General features: G+C 46.7%; 1 protein-coding gene across 1 annotated transcript in view; it reads right to left on the bottom strand.

Moving 5' to 3' along the window:
• The window catches only part of STAB1 (stabilin 1), a 121,834-nt gene that overhangs the window by 51,700 nt on the left and 47,089 nt on the right, over positions 1–23,045 (bottom strand). The window contains exons 28-33 of the mRNA XM_075286785.1: positions 12,693–12,740; positions 12,078–12,202; positions 11,105–11,216; positions 10,880–10,957; positions 8,652–8,753; positions 7,816–7,926 (exon numbers count right to left, since the gene is read on the bottom strand). Coding sequence (XP_075142886.1) covers positions 7,816–7,926; positions 8,652–8,753; positions 10,880–10,957; positions 11,105–11,216; positions 12,078–12,202; positions 12,693–12,740 — 576 coding nt within the window. The remainder of the gene's footprint in view (positions 1–7,815; positions 7,927–8,651; positions 8,754–10,879; positions 10,958–11,104; positions 11,217–12,077; positions 12,203–12,692; positions 12,741–23,045) is intronic.

Genomic DNA, 23,045 nt, shown 5'->3' with positions numbered 1-23,045 from the left:
GCCTCTAACCAGCCCAGTTTGGACCAATTAATGGTGGAGGGAGCCTCTAACCAGCCCAGTTTGGACCAATTCATGGTGGAGGGAGCCTCTAAACAGCCCAGTTTTGGCAAATTCATGGTGGAAGGAGCCTCTAACCAGCAGAGTTGTGGGAAAGCAGGGTGGAGGGAGCCTCTAACCAGCAGAGTTGGTGGAAATCAGGGTGGAGGGAGCCTCTAACCAGCAGAGTTGGGGGAAATCATGTTGGAGGGAGCCTAGTATTAGCAGAATTGTGCAACGCTTATGGTGGATGAGTATGAGGATGCGGAGGAATTGGAGAGGTTGAGTACAGACATGGAGTTTCATGTTGGGGTGCTTTACACAGGTGGGCACAAAAATGAAGGCTCTATCCAGTGGTGGTTCATTTTTATCAAAGTGAGCCGGTCGGCACTCTCAGCTGACAGACGGGTGCGCTTGTCAGTGATGATGCCACCGGCTGCACTGAACACCCTCTCAGATAGGACGCTGGCGGCAGGACAGGACAGCACCTCCAAGGCATATAGGGCAAGTTCAAGCCACAGGTCCAACTTCGACACCCAATACGTGTAGGGCGCAGAGGGGTCGGAGAGGACAGGGCTGTGGTCGGAAAGGTATTCCCGCAACATGCGCCTATACTTCTCACGCCTGGTGACACTAGGACCCTCCGTGGCGGCACTTTGGCGAGGGGGTGCCATCAAGGTGTCCCAGACCTTAGACAGTGTGCCCCTCGTTTGTGTGGACCGGTGAGAACTTGGTTGCCTACTGGAGGAACTGCCCTCCCTGCCGCCAACGTCACATGCTGGAAACATCTCCATCATATTCTGCACCAATTGCCTGTGGCAAGCATTGATGCGATTGGCCCTCCCCTCTACCGGAATAAAAGACGAGATGTTGTTTTTATACCGGGGGTCAAGGATAGCAAAGATCCAGTACTGGTTGTCCTCCATGATTTTGACAATACGCTTGTCGGTTGTAAAGCACCCCAACATGAACTCAGCCATGTCTGCCACAGTGTTAGTTGGCATGACTCCTCTGGCCCCACCGGAAAGTTCAATCTCCATTTCCTCCTCATCCTCCATGTCTACCCATCCGCGCTGCAACAATGGGACGATTCGAAGTTGCCCGGAAGCCTCCTGTATCACCATCACATCATCGGACAACTCTTCTTCCTCCTCCTCCTCCTCCTCCTCCTCCATTAAACGCAGTGAAGCGGACAGATGTGTGGACCTACTCTCCAGCTGTGACGGATCGGATGCTATCCCTAACTCCTCTGTGTGATCTGAGTTATCCCTGATGTCAATCAGGGATTCTCTCAGAACACACAAGAGCGGGATTGTAAGGCTCACCATCGCATCCTCAGAGCTCACCCTCCTTGTGGACTCCTCAAAGACCCGTAGGATGTCACAAAGGTCTCTCATCCATGGCCACTCATGGATGTGAAACTGAGGCAGCTGACTTTGTGGCACCCTAGGGTTTTGTAGCTGGTATTCCATCAAAGGTCTCTGCTGCTCAACCACTCTATTCAACATCTGAAACGTTGAGTTCCAGCGTGTGGGGACGTCGCACAAAAGCCGGTGTTGTGGCACATGCAGGCGTTGCTGGAGAGATTTTAAGCTAGCAGCGGCTACTGTCGACTTGCGAAAGTGGGCGCACATGCGCCGCACTTTCACCAGTAGCTCTGGAACATTGGGGTAGCTCTTTAGGAAACGTTGCACCACTAGGTTGAAGACGTGGGCCAGGCATGGAACATGTTGGAGTCCGGCAAGCTCCAGAGCTGCTACCAGGTTCCGGCCGTTATCACAAACGACCATGCCTGGGCCCAGGTGCAGCGGCTCAAACCATATTGCCGTCTCATCGAGGAGGGCATCCCTCACCTCGGAGGCAGTGTGCTGTCTGTCCCCCAAGCTGATCAGCTTCAGCACAGCCTGCTGACGTCTACCAACGCCAGTGCTGCAACGTTTCCAACTCGTAGCTGGGGTCAATCTAACAGCGGAGGAGGAGGCGGTGGCGGAGGAGGAGGCGGTGGCGGAGGAGGAGGCGGTAGAGGAGGAGGAGGAGGGGGGTGTTCTTCTCGTGTCCCTGCCAGGAATGTTAGGCGGGGAGACGAGGTACACCGGGCCAGTTTGGGAAGCAGTCCCAGCCTCAACTACATTCACCCAGTGTGCCGTCAGTGAAATGTAGCGTCCCTGTCCGCATGCACTTGTCCACGCGTCGGTGGTCAAGTGGACCTTTGTGCAAAGCGCGGAACTAAGGGCCCGCCTGATGTTGAGTGACACGTGCTGGTGCAAGGCGGGGACGGCACACCGGGAGAAGTAGTGACGGCTAGGGACGGCATAGCGAGGTGCCGCAGTTGCCATCAGGTCCAGGAAGGCGGGAGTTTCAACAAGCCGGAACGCCAACATCTCCTGGGCCAGCAGTTTAGCGATGTTGGCGTTCAAGGCTTGCGCGTGTGGGTGGTTAGCAGTGTATTTCTGCCGCCGCTCCAATGTCTGAGAGATGGTGGGTTGTTGTAAAGAAACGCCTGATGGTGCCTTTGATGGTGCAGGAGAAGGAGATAAGACAGGACCAGGGGAGGATGAGGTAGAAGTCAACAAAGTGGCGGAGGCAGATGAAGTGGTGTCCTGGCTCGTCCTCTGGAGTGCATCGCCAGCACAGTCAGCAGTGGCAGTGGCAGAGGCAGAGGCAGTGGCAGAGGCAGTGGCAGTGGCGTGAACGGCAGGCGGCCTTTGTCCTGCCGTTGCTGCCTGCCACTGATTCCAGTGCTTGGATTCCAAATGACGGCGCATTGAAGTGGTGGACAGGTTGCTCTTCTCAGAGCCCCTAATCAATTTCGAGAGGCAAATTGTGCAGACAACACTATATCTGTCCTCGGCGCATTCCTTGAAAAAACTCCACACCTTCGAGAAACGTGCCCTCGAGGTGGGAGTTTTTCGGGGCTGGGTACGAACTGGAACATCTTGGGAGATTCCGGGTGTGGCCTGGCTTCGCCTAAGCTGCTGACCTCTGCCTCTGCCTCTAGCTACCCTTTTTGGTGCTGCACCTGCCTCAACATCCACACTACTTTCCCCGCTTGACATCCCCCCTGTCCAGGTCGGGTCAGTGTCCTCATCATCCACCACTTCCTCTTCCAACTCCTGTCTCATCTCCTCCTCCCGCACAATGCGCCGGTCAACTGGATGCCCTGACGGCAACTGCGTCACATCATCGTCGATGAGGGTGGGTTGCTGGTCATCCACCACCAAATCGAACGGAGATGGAGGAGACTCTAGTGTTTGAGCATCTGGACACAGATGCTCCTCTGTTAGGTTCGTGGAATCGTGACGTGGAGAGGCAGGTTGAGGGACAATGAAAGGAGCGGAGAACAGCTCTGGGGAGCAGGGACAGTTTGGGTTATTGTTCTGTAAAGCTTCGGAATTTTGGGAGGAAGGAAGACAAGACTGTTGGGTAATAGGAGGAGAGGAGGCAGAGTCTGACTGGCTGCTGGACAATGTGCTGTAAGCGTTCTCTGACAGCCATTGCAAGACCTGTTCCTGGTTCTCGGGCCTACTAAGGTTTGTACCCTGCAGTTTAGTTAATGTGGCAAGCAACCCTGGCACTGTGGAGTGGCGCAATGCTTGCTGCCCCACAGGAGTAGGCACGGGACGCCCTGTGGCTTCACTGCTACCTTGCTCCCCAGAACCATTCCCCCGACCTCGCCCACGGCCTCGTCCACGTCCCTTTCCGGGAGCCTTGCGCATTTTGAATTCCTAGTTAGAAATTGGCACTGTATACCAGTAGTAAAAATTGTGGGTGCACGTAACCCCAATATATTCTTTGAATTCCCAGTCAGACACTGGCACTATATGGCAGTAGCAAGAAATGAGGGTATTTGTATTCCCAATATACTCTTTAAATTCCCAGTCAGACAATGGCACTGTATACCAGTAGTAAAAATTGTAGGTGCACGTAACCCCAATATATTCTTTGAATTCCCAGTCAGAAACTGGCACTATATGGCAGTAGCAAGAAATGAGGGTATTTGTATTCCCAATATACTCTTTGAATTCCCAGTCAGACAATGGCACTGTATACCAGTAGTAAAAATTGTGGGTGCACGTAACCCCAATATATTCTTTGAATTACCAGTCAGAAACTGGCACTATATGGCAGTAGCAAGAAATGAGGGTATTTATAACCCCAATATATTCTTTGAATTCCCAGTCAGACAATGGCACTGTATACCAGTAGTAAAAATTGTGGGTGCACGTAACCCCAATATATTCTTTGAATTCCCAGTCAGAAACTGGCACTATATGGCAGTAGCAAGAAATGAGGGTATTTGTATTCCCAATATACTCTTTAAATTCCCAGTCAGACAATGGCACTGTATACCAGTAGTAAAAATTGTGGGTGCACGTAACCCCAATATATTCTTTGAATTCCCAGTCAGACACTGGCACTATATGGCAGTAGCAAGAAATGAGGGTATTTGTATTCCCAATATACTCTTTGAATTCCCAGTCAGACAATGGCACTGTATACCAGTAGTAAAAATTGTGGGTGCACGTAACCCCAATATATTCTTTGAATTACCAGTCAGAAACTGGCACTATATGGCAGTAGCAAGAAATGAGGGTATTTATAACCCCAATATATTCTTTGAATTCCCAGTCAGACAATGGCACTGTATACCAGTAGTAAAAATTGTGGGTGCACGTAACCCCAATATATTCTTTGAATTACCAGTCAGAAACTGGCACTATATGGCAGTAGCAAGAAATGAGGGTATTTGTATTCCCAATATACTCTTTGAATTCCCAGTCAGACAATGGCACTGTATACCAGTAGTAAAAATTGTGGGTGCACGTAACCCCAATATATTCTTTGAATTACCAGTCAGAAACTGGCACTATATGGCAGTAGCAAGAAATGAGGGTATTTGTATTCCCAATATACTCTTTGAATTCCCAGTCAAACAATGGCACTGTATACCAGTAGTAAAAATTGTGGGTGCACGTAACCCCAATATATTCTTTGAATTACCAGTCAGAAACTGGCACTATATGGCAGTAGCAAGAAATGAGGGTATTTATAACCCCAATATATTCTTTGAATTCCCAGTCCGACAATGGCACTGTATACCAGTAGTAAAAATTGTGGGTGCACGTAACCCCAATATATTCTTTGAATTCCCAGTCAGAAACTGGCACTATATGGCAGTAGCAAGAAATGAGGGTATTTGTATTCCCAATATACTCTTTGAATTCCCAGTCAGACAATGGCACTGTATACCAGTAGTAAAAATTGTGGGTGCACGTAACCCCAATATATTCTTTGAATTACCAGTCAGAAACTGGCACTATATGGCAGTAGCAAGAAATGAGGGTATTTGTATTCCCAATATACTCTTTGAATTCCCAGTCAGACAATGGCACTGTATACCAGTAGTAAAAATTGTGGGTGCACGTAACCCCAATATATTCTTTGAATTACCAGTCAGAAACTGGCACTATATGGCAGTAGCAAGAAATGAGGGTATTTGTATTCCCAATATACTCTTTGAATTCCCAGTCAAACAATGGCACTGTATACCAGTAGTAAAAATTGTGGGTGCACGTAACCCCAATATATTCTTTGAATTACCAGTCAGAAACTGGCACTATATGGCAGTAGCAAGAAATGAGGGTATTTATAACCCCAATATATTCTTTGAATTCCCAGTCAGACAATGGCACTGTATACCAGTAGTAAAAATTGTGGGTGCACGTAACCCCAATATATTCTTTGAATTACCAGTCAGAAACTGGCACTATATGGCAGTAGCAAGAAATGAGGGTATTTGTATTCCCAATATACTCTTTGAATTCCCAGTCAGACAATGGCACTGTATACCAGTAGTAAAAATTGTGGGTGCACGTAACCCCAATATATTCTTTGAATTACCAGTCAGAAACTGGCACTATATGGCAGTAGCAAGAAATGAGGGTATTTATAACCCCAATATATTCTTTGAATTCCCAGTCAGACAATGGCACTGTATACCAGTAGTAAAAATTGTGGGTGCACGTAACCCCAATATATTCTTTGAATTCCCAGTCAGACACTGGCACTATATGGCAGTAGCAAGAAATGAGGGTATTTGTATTCCCAATATATTCTTTGAATTCCCAGTCAGACAATGGCACTGTATACCAGTAGTAAAAATTGTGGGTGCACGTAACCCCAATATATTCTTTGAATTCCCAGTCAGACACTGGCACTATATGGCAGTAGCAAGAAATGAGGGTATTTGTATTCCCAATATATTCTTTGAATTCCCAGTCAGACAATGGCACTGTATACCAGTAGTAAAAATTGTGGGTGTATATAGCCCCAATTCTATTGCTAGGGGACTTGCAGGGTATTTCTGGGGTGAAGGTGGGGGGGCACACCGTTGGAACGGGTATCGGGGTATATATCGGGTATACGGGAATACACTGACAGTGTATTCCATTCAGGATCCTGGGAAAGCTGGGTTGCGGCGATTGAGCCCGTCAGTGCCACGTTACACTGACAAGCTTCTCCCTGGAATTTAGCTCTTACAAGAGCTGTTGGTTGTCTTCTCCTTCCTATCCTAGCCTGTCCCTGCCTACCCAGAATCTAAGCCCTAGCTAGCTGGACGGAAACCTCCGTCCTCGGTGAATTGCAAGCTCAGAATGACGCGAACCTGGGCGGCGCTGTTCTTTTAAATTAGAGGTCACATGTATTCGGCAGCCAATGGGTTTTGCCTACTTTTTTCAACGTCACCGGTGTCGTAGTTCCTGTCCCACCTACCCTGCGCTGTTATTGGAGCAAAAAAGGCGCCAGGGAAGGTGGGAGGGGAATCGAGTAATGGCGCACTTTACCACGCGGTGTTCGATTCGATTCGAACATGCCGAACAGCCTAATATCCGATCGAACATGAGTTCGATAGAACACTGTTCGCTCATCTCTAGTGAGGTCAATCAGTGAAAGACCTGCAATGTCACTACCTGTGACATCACGGGTCCTCTTCCTGAGGCCTGCTGAGGCTGCTGATTGGCCTCAGCTGTCACATGACCACTGAGGCCAATCAGCAGCTTCAGCGCAACTCTGGAAGAGACCCGGGAGAAGCTGAGATGCGTGGGTGGGCACTGGGGCATCAGGGAAAAGGGGAGTATGCTTTTTTTTTCACTGCCCCAGCTGATTTAAAAGTTAAAAGGGTTGTCCATTTTTGCCTGGACAACCCCTTTAATAATCATAGGGCCATTGGTCCATCCTCAGCCCCACAGTTATGGTGTTATCCTGCTTCTGCAGCAGCACACAGCCATTGCAACTCTTATCTGCATCCTTTTAATGCATTTAAGGTTCAAAACAATGGTGGAGCAAAGAGCGACATTGACATTTACTTCTTACCAAAGTAATTATTATATTTATGTAATCAGATAATACAGTATAATCTTATATATTAGATTTTAATTCATGGCCTTGTAGGTTGAGCCACACCTCATATGTGGTGGATCTTCACTAATCCAATAAAGTAACTAAGGCCACACCATAGAGGGCAGATTCTGGGTGTGGTATATAATCCTAGAATTGTTTTTTTTCTTTTTGGTCAACTCCACTCACCCTCCAAAAAAAGAATAAAAAAATGATCAAAAAGACTTATGCACCCAAAAAATGGTACAAATGTAGACAGAAAAAAAAAGATGGCTTTTTGAAGGCAGGGAGGAAAAAAAAGTGAATTTCGCTTTGCTTTAAGGGGGTCTATAGTTACTAGCAAACAGTATATAGACATTGTTTAATTACAAAGCAGAGTCTTACCAAGGAAGTAAATCCAGATTGATTGTAGAACCTTGTCACAGCAGAGTTATTTGGCACAAAAATGGTGTATTTCAGTTTGTTGGATTCAATATCCTGAATTAATCCAGTTTTCTGCAGTGAGGAGAGATTGAGATTATTAATATACCATAAGGTCATGTTCACAGGGCAGAAGGGGAAGGGGGATCGAGGTGGACTTTTGACTCAGATTTCTCTACTATTTTCGCCCCTACAGCTTTCCACCACTGACTATGCTCAGATGAATAAGCCTAATAAGTAAAGCGTCTCCTATTGCGGGTTCTGAATTAGTTGTAGAGTTCGTGGAAATATCGATCAGGATGCTTCTTATTTCAGTTTCCTGCTGCGATCTCTGCCTCCCATTGAAAACAATGGGAGGAATCGAAGCATTGCAAAGTCTCAACATAAAATACAGTTCATGATCACGAGAGGGCCTGTCAGAATTTCATGTTTGCCCATGGTTAGGGGAACCATGAACCTGATGACAGGATCCCATTAAGGTTATGTTCACATTGCAATACTTTAACAATTGTCAGACACATCTCTTGCACATATTCTACCCCGAGGTATAAGCTAGCATCAGGATTTACAAACACTGCAGGTCTTAGTATTAGACTTGTTTCCCTGCAGGAATCCTACCGCATCGTGCGTCACTTCCTGCAAACCACAACTTCCTACCATTCATGTTCAGCATCCTAAACTACTTGACCTTTCTTTCTCATGGTAAATAATCACCTGTCATCCACTTCCTATATGATGTAGCTGCTACATTCCTGGCTGCGGAGTCAGTGTTCTGTCCTTCGCAGAAGATAATGGCTTACCTGCATCTCTTGCTTAAACTTTTCAAATGCAGGAACTTGATCTAAGGTTTGGGACAGACCTGGCCGCGCTGGTGGTATGACGCTGAGCGGTGGGATCAAAACCTGCAGGTACAGTTTTTGACAGGAATAAATTGTTGATGTTGATGTTAAGTGCACAGCCAAAAAACATGCATTTTACAGGCTCAAGAATACATGTATCTCATTTGCACCTGTACTGCTATGGATAGCTTTTACATATGTAAATTTTCCTTATTGATCCGTCTTCAGCTTCAAGACCATCTTCATTAAGTTTTTATAGACGTCCAAGTGAATATAAACAAGTTTGTAACATAAAATACTTCTATCGGTCCATTCAGATCGCAATTTTTTTTCATCAGTATGCAAAAAATGGATAAAAAAACAGATGCAAACAGATAACCATCCGTTTCCATAGACTTCAATGTAAAAAAAAAAACCAGATCTGTTGTGGTCCATTTCTTGAAGGACACAAAAAACGTGGTATACCATACTTTTGTATCCATCCAAGAAAAACCAGACAGCAATGGATTCATTTTTTTTTATTTTATTTTTATTTTTTTTTAACATTGATGTCTATGGAAATGGATGGTCATCTGTATGCATCCATTTTTTGCATCTGTTTTTTTTTTTTTGTATGCATCCGTTAAACTAATGTAATAAAATGTGATGTGAATGGTCCCTATTAGGGACTTTTCAGGATCGATTTTGAAATCCGATTTCCAATCATTTTTCATTCGAACCTGATCTCGATCCCAATTCTGATCCCAATGCAAGTCAATGGGATTTTTTTTATTAATCGGAGGTCGGATTTTAAAAACAATCCTATTCACTATACAGCATGGAATCTAACAATTGAACACTTTAATTGTTAGAATCCACGGTGTGTAATGATTTTTTTTTTAATCACTAAGTAGCCAGAGGATTTTTTTTTAATCCTCTGGCTACTTAGTCCCCCCTGGTGTCCACTTACCTGCAGAGATGGCTGGTATGGTGCCTGGTGTTCTCATTCTTCTTCATCTCACTGCCCCCTGCCACCCAGGTTAGGAGAGTGTGGGCGGGTTAAGAGAGTGTGGCCGGGTACTGGGAGGGGAGACGTCAAGCCACAAGCCCCGCCTTCTTCCTAGCTCTTTAACACTAACCTGGGAGGCAGGGGCAGCGAGGTGAAGATGAACGAGAACACCGGGCACTGGACCAGCCATCTCTGCAGGTAAGTAGCTACTAGAGATGATAACTGGAATGAATTAGAATGAATGGACGCATGCCGGTACGCAAGGAGTTAAGGTTGTGTGCCGGCTGCTTCCATTCATTCCTATGGAACCGCAGCGGAGCCTTCACACTGAGTATACAAGTACACTCCGCTCTGAATGATCGGAGCGTATACTCAGTGTGAAGGCTAACATTGTTAGCTTTTCCCACAATGCTTGGCCAGTAGCCAAGCATTGTGGGAAATAATCACCGATCTTGATCCCACCTAAAAAGATCTTTTCCGAACACGATCACTCAACCCTAGTCCCCATCTCCCACTTTCAGCTCATCTCCTTGCTGTTAAACTGCTCAATTTACTGCCAATCTGTCTCCAGGGGAGAGGGAGGAGGAAGAGGAGTGAATAAGAAGTAAAAACCACAGTTGTCCTGTTCTGGAGCAGATAACAGTAAGATATCACTCTCACCAGAGCTTTAGTCACACTTATACTGCTCAGTATTCTTAAAATCTGCTAGAAAACTTCTATAAAAGTACTAAATACTTATTTATTGTGTGTATTTGTACAGGGCAACCATATTCCGCAGCACTTTACATACCCCATCCCATATAGTGCTTACACAATCTACATTCCCTATCAGTATGATTTTGGAGTGTGGGCGGAAACTGGAGTACCCAGAGCAAACCCACACAAACTCGAGAATTGAGAACTCCAGCTCTGCAAGACTACAATGCTAACCACTGAGCTGCCATTCTGCCTTACTGTTGTAGTACATACTCTAGTCTGTTTTTAACACACTAGTCTCCTCCTCTAGTCTCCATAGTCTTCTATGTAACCTGACTGGATTGTGATCTGTAGAATGCCTTCACTTAAGTCGGGCAGTGGGTGCCATAGTATTCTGTTCATCACTTTATAAAGCGCATCCTATAAGAGCCTACCTGGTAACAGATTCCCTTTAAGGTGAATAGTCATATGACTGACAACCATTGTGTGATGGTAAAACACTAACCTGGTTGATAATGAAAATATATCCATTTGAAGCTGGAATGTTCTGGGTAATGATACTTGCGTTATTTACTGTTAGATTCTGCAATAGAGAATAGACAATGCTGCATTACCGATAGTACAAAGCCTTCTCTTTACTACAAACTGGCACATCAATTTTATTGTTGCCAGTGCCAGCTGTTTTATGTATATTCTGAGGGTAGAGGGTCATCGGATAAAAAAGACTTACTCCTTTCTTAGAAGCAAACTCCCACTTTGTCCTTGGGTCAATCGTATCCAGTTCTTGACCAGTAAGTTCTTTTAGTTGCTCAGATCTGAAGGCTCCTCTGAGAAAGTGCGCCCTGCAATAATTGTATACAAGATGTCTACTTATATCTTAATTCTTCAGTGTTCAATTTGGTAACACATTGGAGTCTAAGGAATCTTCCTGTTCTGCATCAAAAATGCCCATAATTTTAGGTTCCCAGGTTATTGTCCCCAGAATAGTCACTGACTGGAGAGGAGTGTGTTTTAACCAAGGACTAGTGAGATCAAGAAAATAGCCAGGGGTGGTCAACAGAATAGCAGTCAGGATACAACACGCTTGAGGATAAGATGGAAACGTGCTAAACACATAATAAAGCCAAAGACCAAGATAAGAGCATAATTTAGGAGCAAGGAGCTCCCTTTAAATAGGCTACCAGGACCAATGTCATCTTAGAGCGTTTGTGATTTCCCATTAGTAAAGAAGAGGAAAACCACAAACACATCTGGTAGGACTGTGACACCTCTATGGTTCCTGTCTATAGCTCTGTTTGATATGGCTGCTTGGACAGATGTGCCACTGGAACCACCAAGAACATCTGGGTACAATATGACATCCACACACAAGTAGTGAACCAGTTGGCATAGTAAGTAGCTTGTACACCATTAGCACCTCTTACGGATAAGATAAGATAATTCATTAATAGTCCCTGGTTCACTGCATTTCCCCATGGTGGGACTATTAAAGGATTATCTTATCTTATCCATACCTCTCAATAGTCCCATCATTTTCTACAAAACGTAACTAACATGGGTGAGGCTTGTGTGTCCACAAAGCAGGTGTGAGCTGTGCTGATCTATGGAAGGAAGCGATCTGACCAGCTCTATCATATAACAACAACAAAAAAAAAAACTTATCCATTCAAATATCCACAATATATTCTTTAACATTATATTACCTGACTAAAAAAGGCAACTTGTCTTTCCAAAATTTTCTAGTACTTTCAGAAAGAGCACCAATTGCTGCATTAGTAGGGATTAAAGCAGTAATCTTGTTGGTTTGTGAAATGGTGACTTGGGAATTCTGCATGGAAAAAAAAGAAATGAAAGTTTTGTAAAGTGGAAAGCATTACAAATGTATTCTTATATAACATTAGAATCACAATATAAAAGCAGTGTCATATATCAGGACCGGGTAGATAGACCCCAAATATGGCACCTGAAATAGTGGAAAAGCTAAAAAGCAAGTCACAGTAGGGATTTTGCTTTATACAAAGACTGTAGTTTATGTACATGCTCTAAACAACACAAGGATGAACTAAAAACTAAAAAAAAGTTCCACCATGTATTAGAGATATTGGCCATCTTCTCTAAGAAGACCACCTAACCCAAAAAACCCACTTTTCAATGCAATTTTGGGTGTTGTCTCTAGGAGGTTTTACTGTATTTTTATTATCATTCATGAGGAGGTGCAACAGGGTCATTGCAGTGCTCTGGTTCAGAATGTCATTGGTGTACATGGAGAAATGGATATACAACTACATGAAAGATCAAGACAGATAACAAAGCAATACCTTTATCCACTCACTGAAGAGATTTACTTCCGGGATTCTCAATAGTTCCTAAAATACAAGAACACATACGTATGATTTCTTATTTTAACTTGTAGAAATATTCTATTTCATGATCATCAGATTGGTGGAGATTTGACAACCAGCACCCAACCTATCAGCTGTTTAAAGAGGTCTTGCTTTTTCAACAGCAAAAACAAAGTAGTTCTTTTCATAAACCCTGGGAACCCATAAATGTTCTCCAGTCGGACAGTCAATCTGAATGGTAACATGAGGAAGAATACCTGTGTATAAATCTTCTGAATGCTACAATCCATGATTACATAACAGTTTACAATGGAAATTGTTTTCAGCCAGACCAGTGGCGTAACTAGGAATGGCAGGGCCCCGTGGGTGAACTTTTGGCATGGGGCAACCCCCCCTCCCCCGACCGACACCCGCCGAAGACCCCAACTGACTTCCCCGCCCCCCACATTCCTGCCCCACGGTGGCCCCTGCACACAGTATTATGCCCCATAGTGGCCCCTGCACACAGTATTATGCCCCATAGAGGCCCCAGTACACAGTATTATGTCCCTTAGTGGCCCCTGCACACAGTATTATGCCCCATAGTGGCCCCTGCACACAGTATTATGCCCCATAGTGGTCCCTGCACACAGTATTATGCCCCATAGAGGCCCCAGTACACAGTATTATGTCCCTTAGTGGCCCCTGCACACAGTATTATGTCCCTTAGTGGCCCCTGTACACAGTATTATGTCCCTTAGTGGCCCCTGTACACAGTATTATGTCCCTTAGTGGCCCCTGCACACAGTATTATGTCCCATAGTGGTCCCTGCACACAGTATTATGCCCCATAGAGGCCCCAGTACACAGTATTATGTCCCTTAGTGGCCCCTGCACACAGTATTATGTCCCTTAGTGGCCCCTGTACACAGTATTATGTCCCTTAGTGGCCCCTGTACACAGTATTATGCCCCATAGTGGCCCCTGCACACAGTATTATGCCCCATAGAGGCCCCTGCACACAGTATTATGCCCCATAGAGGCCCCAGTACCCAGTATTATGTCCCTTAGTGGTCCCTGCACACAGTATTATGTCCCATAGTGGTCCCTGCACACAGTATTATGCCCCATGGTGGCCCCTGCACACAGTATTATGCCCCATAGAGGCCCCTGCACACAGTATTATGCCCCATAGAGGCCCCTGCACACAGTATTATGCCCCATAGAGGCCCCAGTACACAGTATTATGTCCCTTAGTGGTCCCTGCACACAGTATTATGTCCCATAGTGGTCCCTGCACACAGTATTAGGTCCCATAGTGGCCCCTGCACACAGTATTATGCCCCATAGAGGCCCCAGTACACAGTATTATGTCCCTTAGTGGCTCCTGCACACAGTATTATGCCCCATAGTGGCCCCTGCACACAGTATTATGCCCCATAGAGGCCCCAGTACACAGTATTATGTCCCTTAGTGGTCCCTGCACACAGTATTATGTCCCATAGTGGTCCCTGCACACAGTATTATGCCCCATAGTGGCCCCAGTACACAGTATTATGTCCCTTAGTGGCCCCTGCACACAGTATTATGTCCCTTAGTGGCCCCTGCACACAGTATTATGCCCCATGGTGGCCCTTACACACAGTATTATGCCCCATGGTGGTCCTTGCACACAGTATTATTCCCCATAGTGGCCCCGGTGCACATTATTACGTCCCCTAGTGGCTCCTACGCACACTATTATGCCCCACTGTTGACACCCATGAATAATTATTATACTCTGGGGTCTTTTCAGACCCCAGAGTATAATAATCGGAGACCAAAGGGGGGTACCAACATAAAAAACAATGTTACTTACCTATCCCCCGCTCCCCTGCAGTCCTCGGTGGTGTTGGCCATCTTCAATGACGTTCGGGACGTCACATGACCTGGAACGCAGGCCCCGGTCATGTGACGTCAGGGAGAGTCACAGAAGTAGGCCCAAACCTGCCCGGAGAGGTAAGTAACAGTGTTTGTTATGTTATCTTACCTCTCCTGGACCTCTGATTAGAGATGAGCGAACAGTGTTCTATCGAACTCATGTTCGATCGGATATTAGGCTGTTCGGCATGTTCGAATCGAATCGAACACCGCGTGGTAAAGTGCGCCATTACTCGATTCCCCTCCCACCTTCCCTGGCGCCTTTTTTGCTCCAATAACAGCGCAGGGTAGGTGGGACAGGAACTACGACACCGGTGACGTTGAAAAAAGTAGGCAAAACCCATTGGCTGCCGAAAACATGTGACCTCTAATTTAAAAGAACAGCGACGCCCAGCTTCGCGTCATTCTGAGCTTGCAATTCACCGGGGACGGAGGTTTCCGTCCAGTTAGCTAGGGGTTAGATTCTGGGTAGGCAGGGACAGGCTAGGATAGGAAGGAGAAGACAACCAACAGCTCTTATAAGAGCTAAATTCCAGGGAGAAGCTTGTCAGTGTAACGTGGCACTGACGGGCTCAATCACCGCAACCCAGCTTTCCCAGGATCCTGAATGGAATACACTGTCAGTGTATTCCCGTATACCCGATATATACCCCGATACCCGTTCCAACGGTGTGCCCCCCCACCTTCACCCCAGAAATACCCTGCAAGTCCCCTAGCAATAGAATTGGGGCTATATACACCCACTATTTTTGCTACTGCCATATAGTGCCATTGTCTGACTGGGAATTCAAAGAATATATTGGGGTTACAAATACCCTCATTTCTTGCTACTGCCATATAGTGCCAGTTTCTGACTGGTAATTCAAAGAATATATTGGGGTTATAAATACCCTCATTTCTTGCTACTGGTATATAGTGCCATTGTCTGACTGGGAATTCAAAGAGTATATTGGGGTTATAAATACCCTCATTTCTTGCTACTGGTATATAGTGCCATTGTCTGACTGGGAATTCAAAGAATATATTGGGGTTACAAATACCCTCATTTCTTGCTACTGCCATATGGTGCCAGTTTCTGACTGGTAATTCAAAGAATATATTGGGGTTATAAATACCCTCATTTCTTGCTACTGGTATATAGTGCCATTGTCTGACTGGGAATTCAAAGCATATATTGGGGTTATAAATACCCTCATTTCTTGCTACTGCCATATAGTGCCAGTTTCTGACTGGTAATTCAAAGAATATATTGGGGTTACGTGCACCCACAATTTTTGCTACTGGTATATAGTGCCATTGTCTGACTGGGAATTCAAAGAATATATTGGGGTTACAAATACCCTCATTTCTTGCTACTGGTATATAGTGCCATTGTCTGACTGGGAATTCAAAGAATATATTGGGGTTACAAATACCCTCATTTCTTGCTACTGGTATATAGTGCCATTGTCTGACTGGGAATTCAAAGAATATATTGGGGTTATAAATACCCTCATTTCTTGCTACTGCCATATAGTGCCAGTTTCTGACTGGTAATTCAAAGAATATATTGGGGTTATAAATACCCTCATTTCTTGCTACTGCCATATAGTGCCATTGTCTGACTGGTAATTCAAAGAATATATTGGGGTTATAAATACCCTCATTTCTTGCTACTGGTATATAGTGCCATTGTCTGACTGGGAATTCAAAGAATATATTGGGGTTATAAATACCCTCATTTCTTGCTACTGGTATATAGTGCCATTGTCTGACTGGGAATTCAAAGAATATATTGGGGTTACAAATACCCTCATTTCTTGCTACTGCCATATAGTGCCAGTTTCTGACTGGTAATTCAAAGAATATATTGGGGTTACGTGCACCCACAATTTTTGCTACTGGTATATAGTGCCATTGTCTGACTGGGAATTCAAAGAATATATTGGGGTTACAAATACCCTCATTTCTTGCTACTGGTATATAGTGCCATTGTCTGACTGGGAATTCAAAGAATATATTGGGGTTACAAATACCCTCATTTCTTACTACTGCCATATAGTGCCAGTTTCTGACTGGTAATTCAAAGAATATATTGGGGTTACGTGCACCCACAATTTTTGCTACTGGTATATAGTGCCATTGTCTGACTGGGAATTCAAAGAATATATTGGGGTTACAAATACCCTCATTTCTTGCTACTGGTATATAGTGCCATTTTCTGACTGGGAATTCAAAGAATATAGTGGGGTTACAAATACCCTCATTTCTTGCTACTGCCATATAGTGCCAGTTTCTGACTGGTAATTCAAAGAATATATTGGGGTTATAAATACCCTCATTTCTTGCTACTGGTATATAGTGCCATTGTCTGACTGGGAATTCAAAGAATATATTGGGGTTATAAATACCCTCATTTCTTGCTACTGGTATATAGTGCCATTGTCTGACTGGGAATTCAAAGAATATATTGGGGTTACAAATACCCTCATTTCTTGCTACTGCCATATAGTGCCAGTTTCTGACTGGTAATTCAAAGAATATATTGGGGTTACGTGCACCCACAATTTTTGCTACTGGTATATAGTGCCATTGTCTGACTGGAAATTCAAAGAATATATTGGGGTTACAAATACCCTCATTTCTTGCTACTGGTATATAGTGCCATTGTCTGACTGGGAATTCAAAGAATATATTGGGGTTACAAATACCCTCATTTCTTGCTACTGGTATATAGTGCCATTGTCTGACTGGGAATTCAAAGAATATATTGGGGTTACAAATACCCTCATTTCTTGCTACTGGTATATAGTGCCATTGTCTGACTGGGAATTCAAAGAATATATTGGGGTTACAAATACCCTCATTTCTTGCTACTGCCATATAGTGCCAGTTTCTGACTGGTAATTCAAAGAATATATTGGGGTTACGTGCACCCACAATTTTTGCTACTGGTATATAGTGCCATTGTCTGACTGGGAATTCAAAGAATATATTGGGGTTACAAATACCCTCATTTCTTGCTACTGGTATATAGTGCCATTGTCTGACTGGGAATTCAAAGAATATATTGGGGTTACAAATACCCTCATTTCTTGCTACTGGTATATAGTGCCATTGTCTGACTGGGAATTCAAAGAATATATTGGGGTTACAAATACCCTCATTTCTTGCTACTGCCATATAGTGCCAGTTTCTGACTGGTAATTCAAAGAATATATTGGGGTTACGTGCACCCACAATTTTTGCTACTGGTATATAGTGCCATTGTCTGACTGGGAATTCAAAGAATATATTGGGGTTACAAATACCCTCATTTCTTGCTACTGGTATATAGTGCCACTGTCTGACTGGGAATTCAAAGAATATATTGGGGTTATAAATACCCTCATTTCTTGCTACTGGTATATAGTGCCATTGTCTGACTGGGAATTCAAAGAATATATTGGGGTTACGTGCACCCACAATTTTTGCTACTGGTATATAGTGCCAATTTCTAACTGGGAATTCAAAACGCGCAAGGCTCCTGGAAAGTGACGTGGACGAGGCCGTGGGCGAGGTCGGGGGAATGGTTCTGGGGAGCAAGGTAGCAGTGAAGCCACAGGGCGTCCCGTGCCTACTCCTGTGGGGCAGCAAGCATTGCGCCACTCCACAGTGCCAGGGTTGCTTGCCACATTAACTAAACGGCAGGGTACAAACCTTAGTAGGCCCGAGAACCAGGAACAGATCTTGCAATGGCTGTCAGAGAACGCTTACAGCACATTGTCCAGCAGCCAGTCAGACTCTGCCTCCTCTCCTCCTATTACCCAATAGTCTTGTCCTCCTTCCTCCCAAAATTCCCAAGCTTCACAGAACAATAACCCCAACTGTCCCTGCTCCCCAGAGCTGTTCTCCGCTCCTTTCATTGTCCCTCAACCTGCCTCTCCACGTCACAATTCCACGAACCTAACAGAGGAGCATCTGTGTCCAGATGCTCAAACACTAGAGTCTCCTCCATCCCCGTTCGATTTGGTGGTGGATGACCAGCAACCCACCCTCATCGACGATGATGTGACGCAGTTGCCGTCAGGGCATCCAGTTGACCGGCGCATTGTGCGGGAGGAGGAGATGAGACAGGAGTTGGAAGAGGAAGTGGTGGATGATGAGGACACTGACCCGACCTGGACAGGGGGGATGTCAAGCGGGGAAAGTAGTGTGGATGTTGAGGCAGGTGCAGCACCAAAAAGGGTAGCTAGAGGCAGAGGCAGAGGTCAGCAGCTTAGGCGAAGCCAGGCCACACCCGGAATCTCCCAAGATGTTCCAGTTCGTACCCAGCCCCGAAAAACTCCCACCTCGAGGGCACGTTTCTCGAAGGTGTGGAGTTTTTTCAAGGAATGCGCCGAGGACAGATATAGTGTTGTCTGCACAATTTGCCTCTCGAAATTGATTAGGGGCTCTGAGAAGAGCAACCTGTCCACCACTTCAATGCGCCGTCATTTGGAATCCAAGCACTGGAATCAGTGGCAGGCAGCAACGGCAGGACAAAGGCCGCCTGCCGTTCACGCCACTGCCACTGCCACTGCCTCTGCCACTGCCACTGCTGACTGTGCTGGCGATGCACTCCAGAGGACGAGCCAGGACACCACTTCATCTGCCTCCGCCACTTTGTTGACTTCTCCCTCATCCTCCCCTGTTCCTGTCTTATCTCCTTCTCCTGCACCATCAAAGGCACCATCAGGCGCTTCTTTACAACAACCCACCATCTCTCAGACATTGGAGCGGCGGCAGAAATACACTGCTAACCACCCACACGCGCAAGCCTTGAACGCCAACATCGCTAAACTGCTGGCCCAGGAGATGTTGGCGTTCCGGCTTGTTGAAACTCCCGCCTTCCTGGACCTGATGGCAACTGTGGCACCTCGCTATGCCGTCCCTAGCCGTCACTACTTCTCCCGGTGTGCCGTCCCCGCCTTGCACCAGCACGTGTCACTCAACATCAGGCGGGCCCTTAGTTCCGCGCTTTGCACAAAGGTCCACTTGACCACCGACGCGTGGACAAGTGCATGCGGACAGGGACGCTACATTTCACTGACGGCACACTGGGTGAATGTAGTTGAGGCTGGGACTGCTTCCCAAACTGGCCCGGTGTACCTCGTCTCCCTGCCTAACATTCCTGGCAGGGACACGAGAAGAACAGCCCCCTCCTCCTCCTCCTCTACCGCCTCCTCCTCCGCCACCGCCTCCTCCTCCGCTGTTAGATTGACCCCAGCTACGAGTTGGAAACGTTGCAGCACTGGCGTTGGTAGACGTCAGCAGGCTGTGCTGAAGCTGATCAGCTTGGGGGACAGACAGCAGTGAGGGATGCCCTCCTCGATGAGACGGCAATATGGTTTGAGCCGCTGCACCTGGGCCCAGGCATGGTCGTTTGTGATAACGGCCGGAACCTGGTAGCAGCTCTGGAGCTTGCCGGACTCCAACATGTTCCATGCCTGGCCCACGTCTTCAACCTAGTGGTGCAACGTTTCCTAAAGAGCTACCCCAATGTTCCAGAGCTACTGGTGAAAGTGCGGCGCATGTGCGCCCACTTTCGCAAGTCGACAGTAGCCGCTGCTAGCTTAAAATCTCTCCAGCAACGCCTGCATGTGCCACAACACCGGCTTTTGTGCGACGTCCCCACACACTGGAACTCAACGTTTCAGATGTTGAATAGAGTGGTTGAGCAGCAGAGACCTTTGATGGAATACCAGCTACAAAACCCTAGGGTGCCACAAAGTCAGCTGCCTCAGTTTCACATCCATGAGTGGCCATGGATGAGAGACCTTTGTGACATCCTACGGGTCTTTGAGGAGTCCACAAGGAGGGTGAGCTCTGAGGATGCGATGGTGAGCCTTACAATCCCGCTCTTGTGTGTTCTGAGAGAATCCCTGATTGACATCAGGGATAACTCAGATCACACAGAGGAGTTAGGGATAGCATCCGATCCGTCACAGCTGGAGAGTAGGTCCACACATCTGTCCGCTTCACTGCGTTTAATGGAGGAGGAGGAGGAGGAGGAGGAGGAGGAGGAAGAAGAGTTGTCCGATGATGTGATGGTGATACAGGAGGCTTCCGGGCAACTTCGAATCGTCCCATTGTTGCAGCGCGGATGGGTAGACATGGAGGATGAGGAGGAAATGGAGATTGAACTTTCCGGTGGGGCCAGAGGAGTCATGCCAACTAACACTGTGGCAGACATGGCTGAGTTCATGTTGGGGTGCTTTACAACCGACAAGCGTATTGTCAAAATCATGGAGGACAACCAGTACTGGATCTTTGCTATCCTTGACCCCCGGTATAAAAACAACATCTCGTCTTTTATTCCGGTAGAGGGGAGGGCCAATCGCATCAATGCTTGCCACAGGCAATTGGTGCAGAATATGATGGAGATGTTTCCAGCATGTGACGTTGGCGGCAGGGAGGGCAGTTCCTCCAGTAGGCAACCAAGTTCTCACCGGTCCACACAAACGAGGGGCACACTGTCTAAGGTCTGGGACACCTTGATGGCACCCCCTCGCCAAAGTGCCGCCACGGAGGGTCCTAGTGTCACCAGGCGTGAGAAGTATAGGCGCATGTTCCGGGAATACCTTTCCGACCACAGCCCTGTCCTCTCCGACCCCTCTGCGCCCTACACGTATTGGGTGTCGAAGTTGGACCTGTGGCTTGAACTTGCCCTATATGCCTTGGAGGTGCTGTCCTGTCCTGCCGCCAGCGTCCTATCTGAGAGGGTGTTCAGTGCAGCCGGTGGCATCATCACTGACAAGCGCACCCGTCTGTCAGCTGAGAGTGCCGACCGGCTCACTTTGATAAAAATGAACCACCACTGGATAGAGCCTTCATTTTTGTGCCCACCTGTGTAAAGCACCCCAACATGAAACTCCATGTCTGTACTCAACCTCTCCAATTCCTCCGCATCCTCATACTCATCCACCATAAGCGTTGCACAATTCTGCTAATACTAGGCTCCCTCCACCCTGATTTCCCCCAACTCTGCTGGTTAGAGGCTTCCTCCACCCTGATTTCCACAACTCTGCTGGTTAGAGGCTCCCTCCACCCTGCTTTCCCACAACTCTGCTGGTTAGAGGCTCCCTCCACCCTGCTTTCCCACAACTCTGCTGGTTAGAGGCTCCCTCCACCCTGCTTTCCCACAACTCTGCTGGTTAGAGGCTCCCTCCACCCTGATTTCCACCAACTCTGCTGGTTAGAGGCTCCCTCCACCCTGCTTTCCCACAACTCTGCTGGTTAGAGGCTCCCTCCACCATGAATTGGTCCAAACTGGGCTGTTTAGAGGCTCCCTCCACCATGAATTGGTCCAAACTGGGGTTTTTAGAGGCTCCCTCCACCATGAATTGGTCCAAACTGGGCTGTTTAGAGGCTCCCTCCACCATGAATTGGTCCAAACTGGGGTTTTTAGAGGCTCCCTCCACCATGAATTGGTCCAAACTGGGCTGGTTAGAGGCTCCCTCCACCATGAATTTGCCCAAACTGGGCTGTTTAGAGGCTCCCTCCACCATGTATTTGCCCAAACTGGGCTGTTTAGAGGCTCCCTCCACCATGAATTGGTCCAAACTGGGGTTTTTAGAGGCTCCCTCCACCATGAATTGGTCCAAACTGGGCTGTTTAGAGGCTCCCTCCACCATGAATTGGTCCAAACTGGGGTTTTAGAGGCTCCCTCCACCATGAATTGATCCAAACTGGGCTGGTTAGAGGCTCCCTCCACCATGAATTTGCCCAAACTGGGCTGTTTAGAGGCTCCCTCCACCATGAATTTGCCCAAACTGGGCTGTTTAGAGGCTCCCTCCACCATGAATTGGTCCAAACTGGGGTTTTTAGAGGCTCCCTCCACCATGAATTGGTCCAAACTGGGCTGTTTATAGGCTCCCTCCACCATGAATTGGTCCAAACTGGGCTGTTTAGAGGCTCCCTCCACCATGAATTGGTCCAAACTGGGGTTTTTAGAGGCTCCCTCCACCATGAATTTGCCCAAACTGGGCTGTTTAGAGGCTCCCTCCACCATGAATTTGCCCAAACTGGGCTGTTTAGAGGCTCCCTCCACCATGAATTGGTCCCAACTGGGGTTTTTAGAGGCTCCCTCCACCATGAATTGGTCCAAACTGGGCTGTTTAGAGGCTCCCTCCACCATGAATTGGTCCAAACTGGGGTTTTTAGAGGCTCCCTCCACCATGAATTGGTCCAAACTGGGCTGTTTATAGGCTCCCTCCACCATGAATTGGTCCAAACTGGGGTTTTTAGAGGCTCCCTCCACCATGAATTGGTCCAAACTGGGGGTTTTTAGAGGCTCCCTCCACCATGAATTGGTCCAAACTGAGCTGTTTAGAGGCTCCCTCCATCATGAATTGGTCCAAACTGGGGTTTTTAGAGGCTCCCTCCACCATGAATTGGTCCAAACTGGGCTGTTTAGAGGCTCCCTCCACC

This window comes from Leptodactylus fuscus, chromosome 9 (genome assembly GCF_031893055.1).
Source record: "Leptodactylus fuscus isolate aLepFus1 chromosome 9, aLepFus1.hap2, whole genome shotgun sequence".
In the NCBI taxonomy this organism is placed as follows: Eukaryota; Metazoa; Chordata; class Amphibia; order Anura; family Leptodactylidae; genus Leptodactylus; species Leptodactylus fuscus.
Note: the sequence above shows the minus strand (reverse complement) of the source record. Positions and strands in the feature narration are given on the sequence as shown.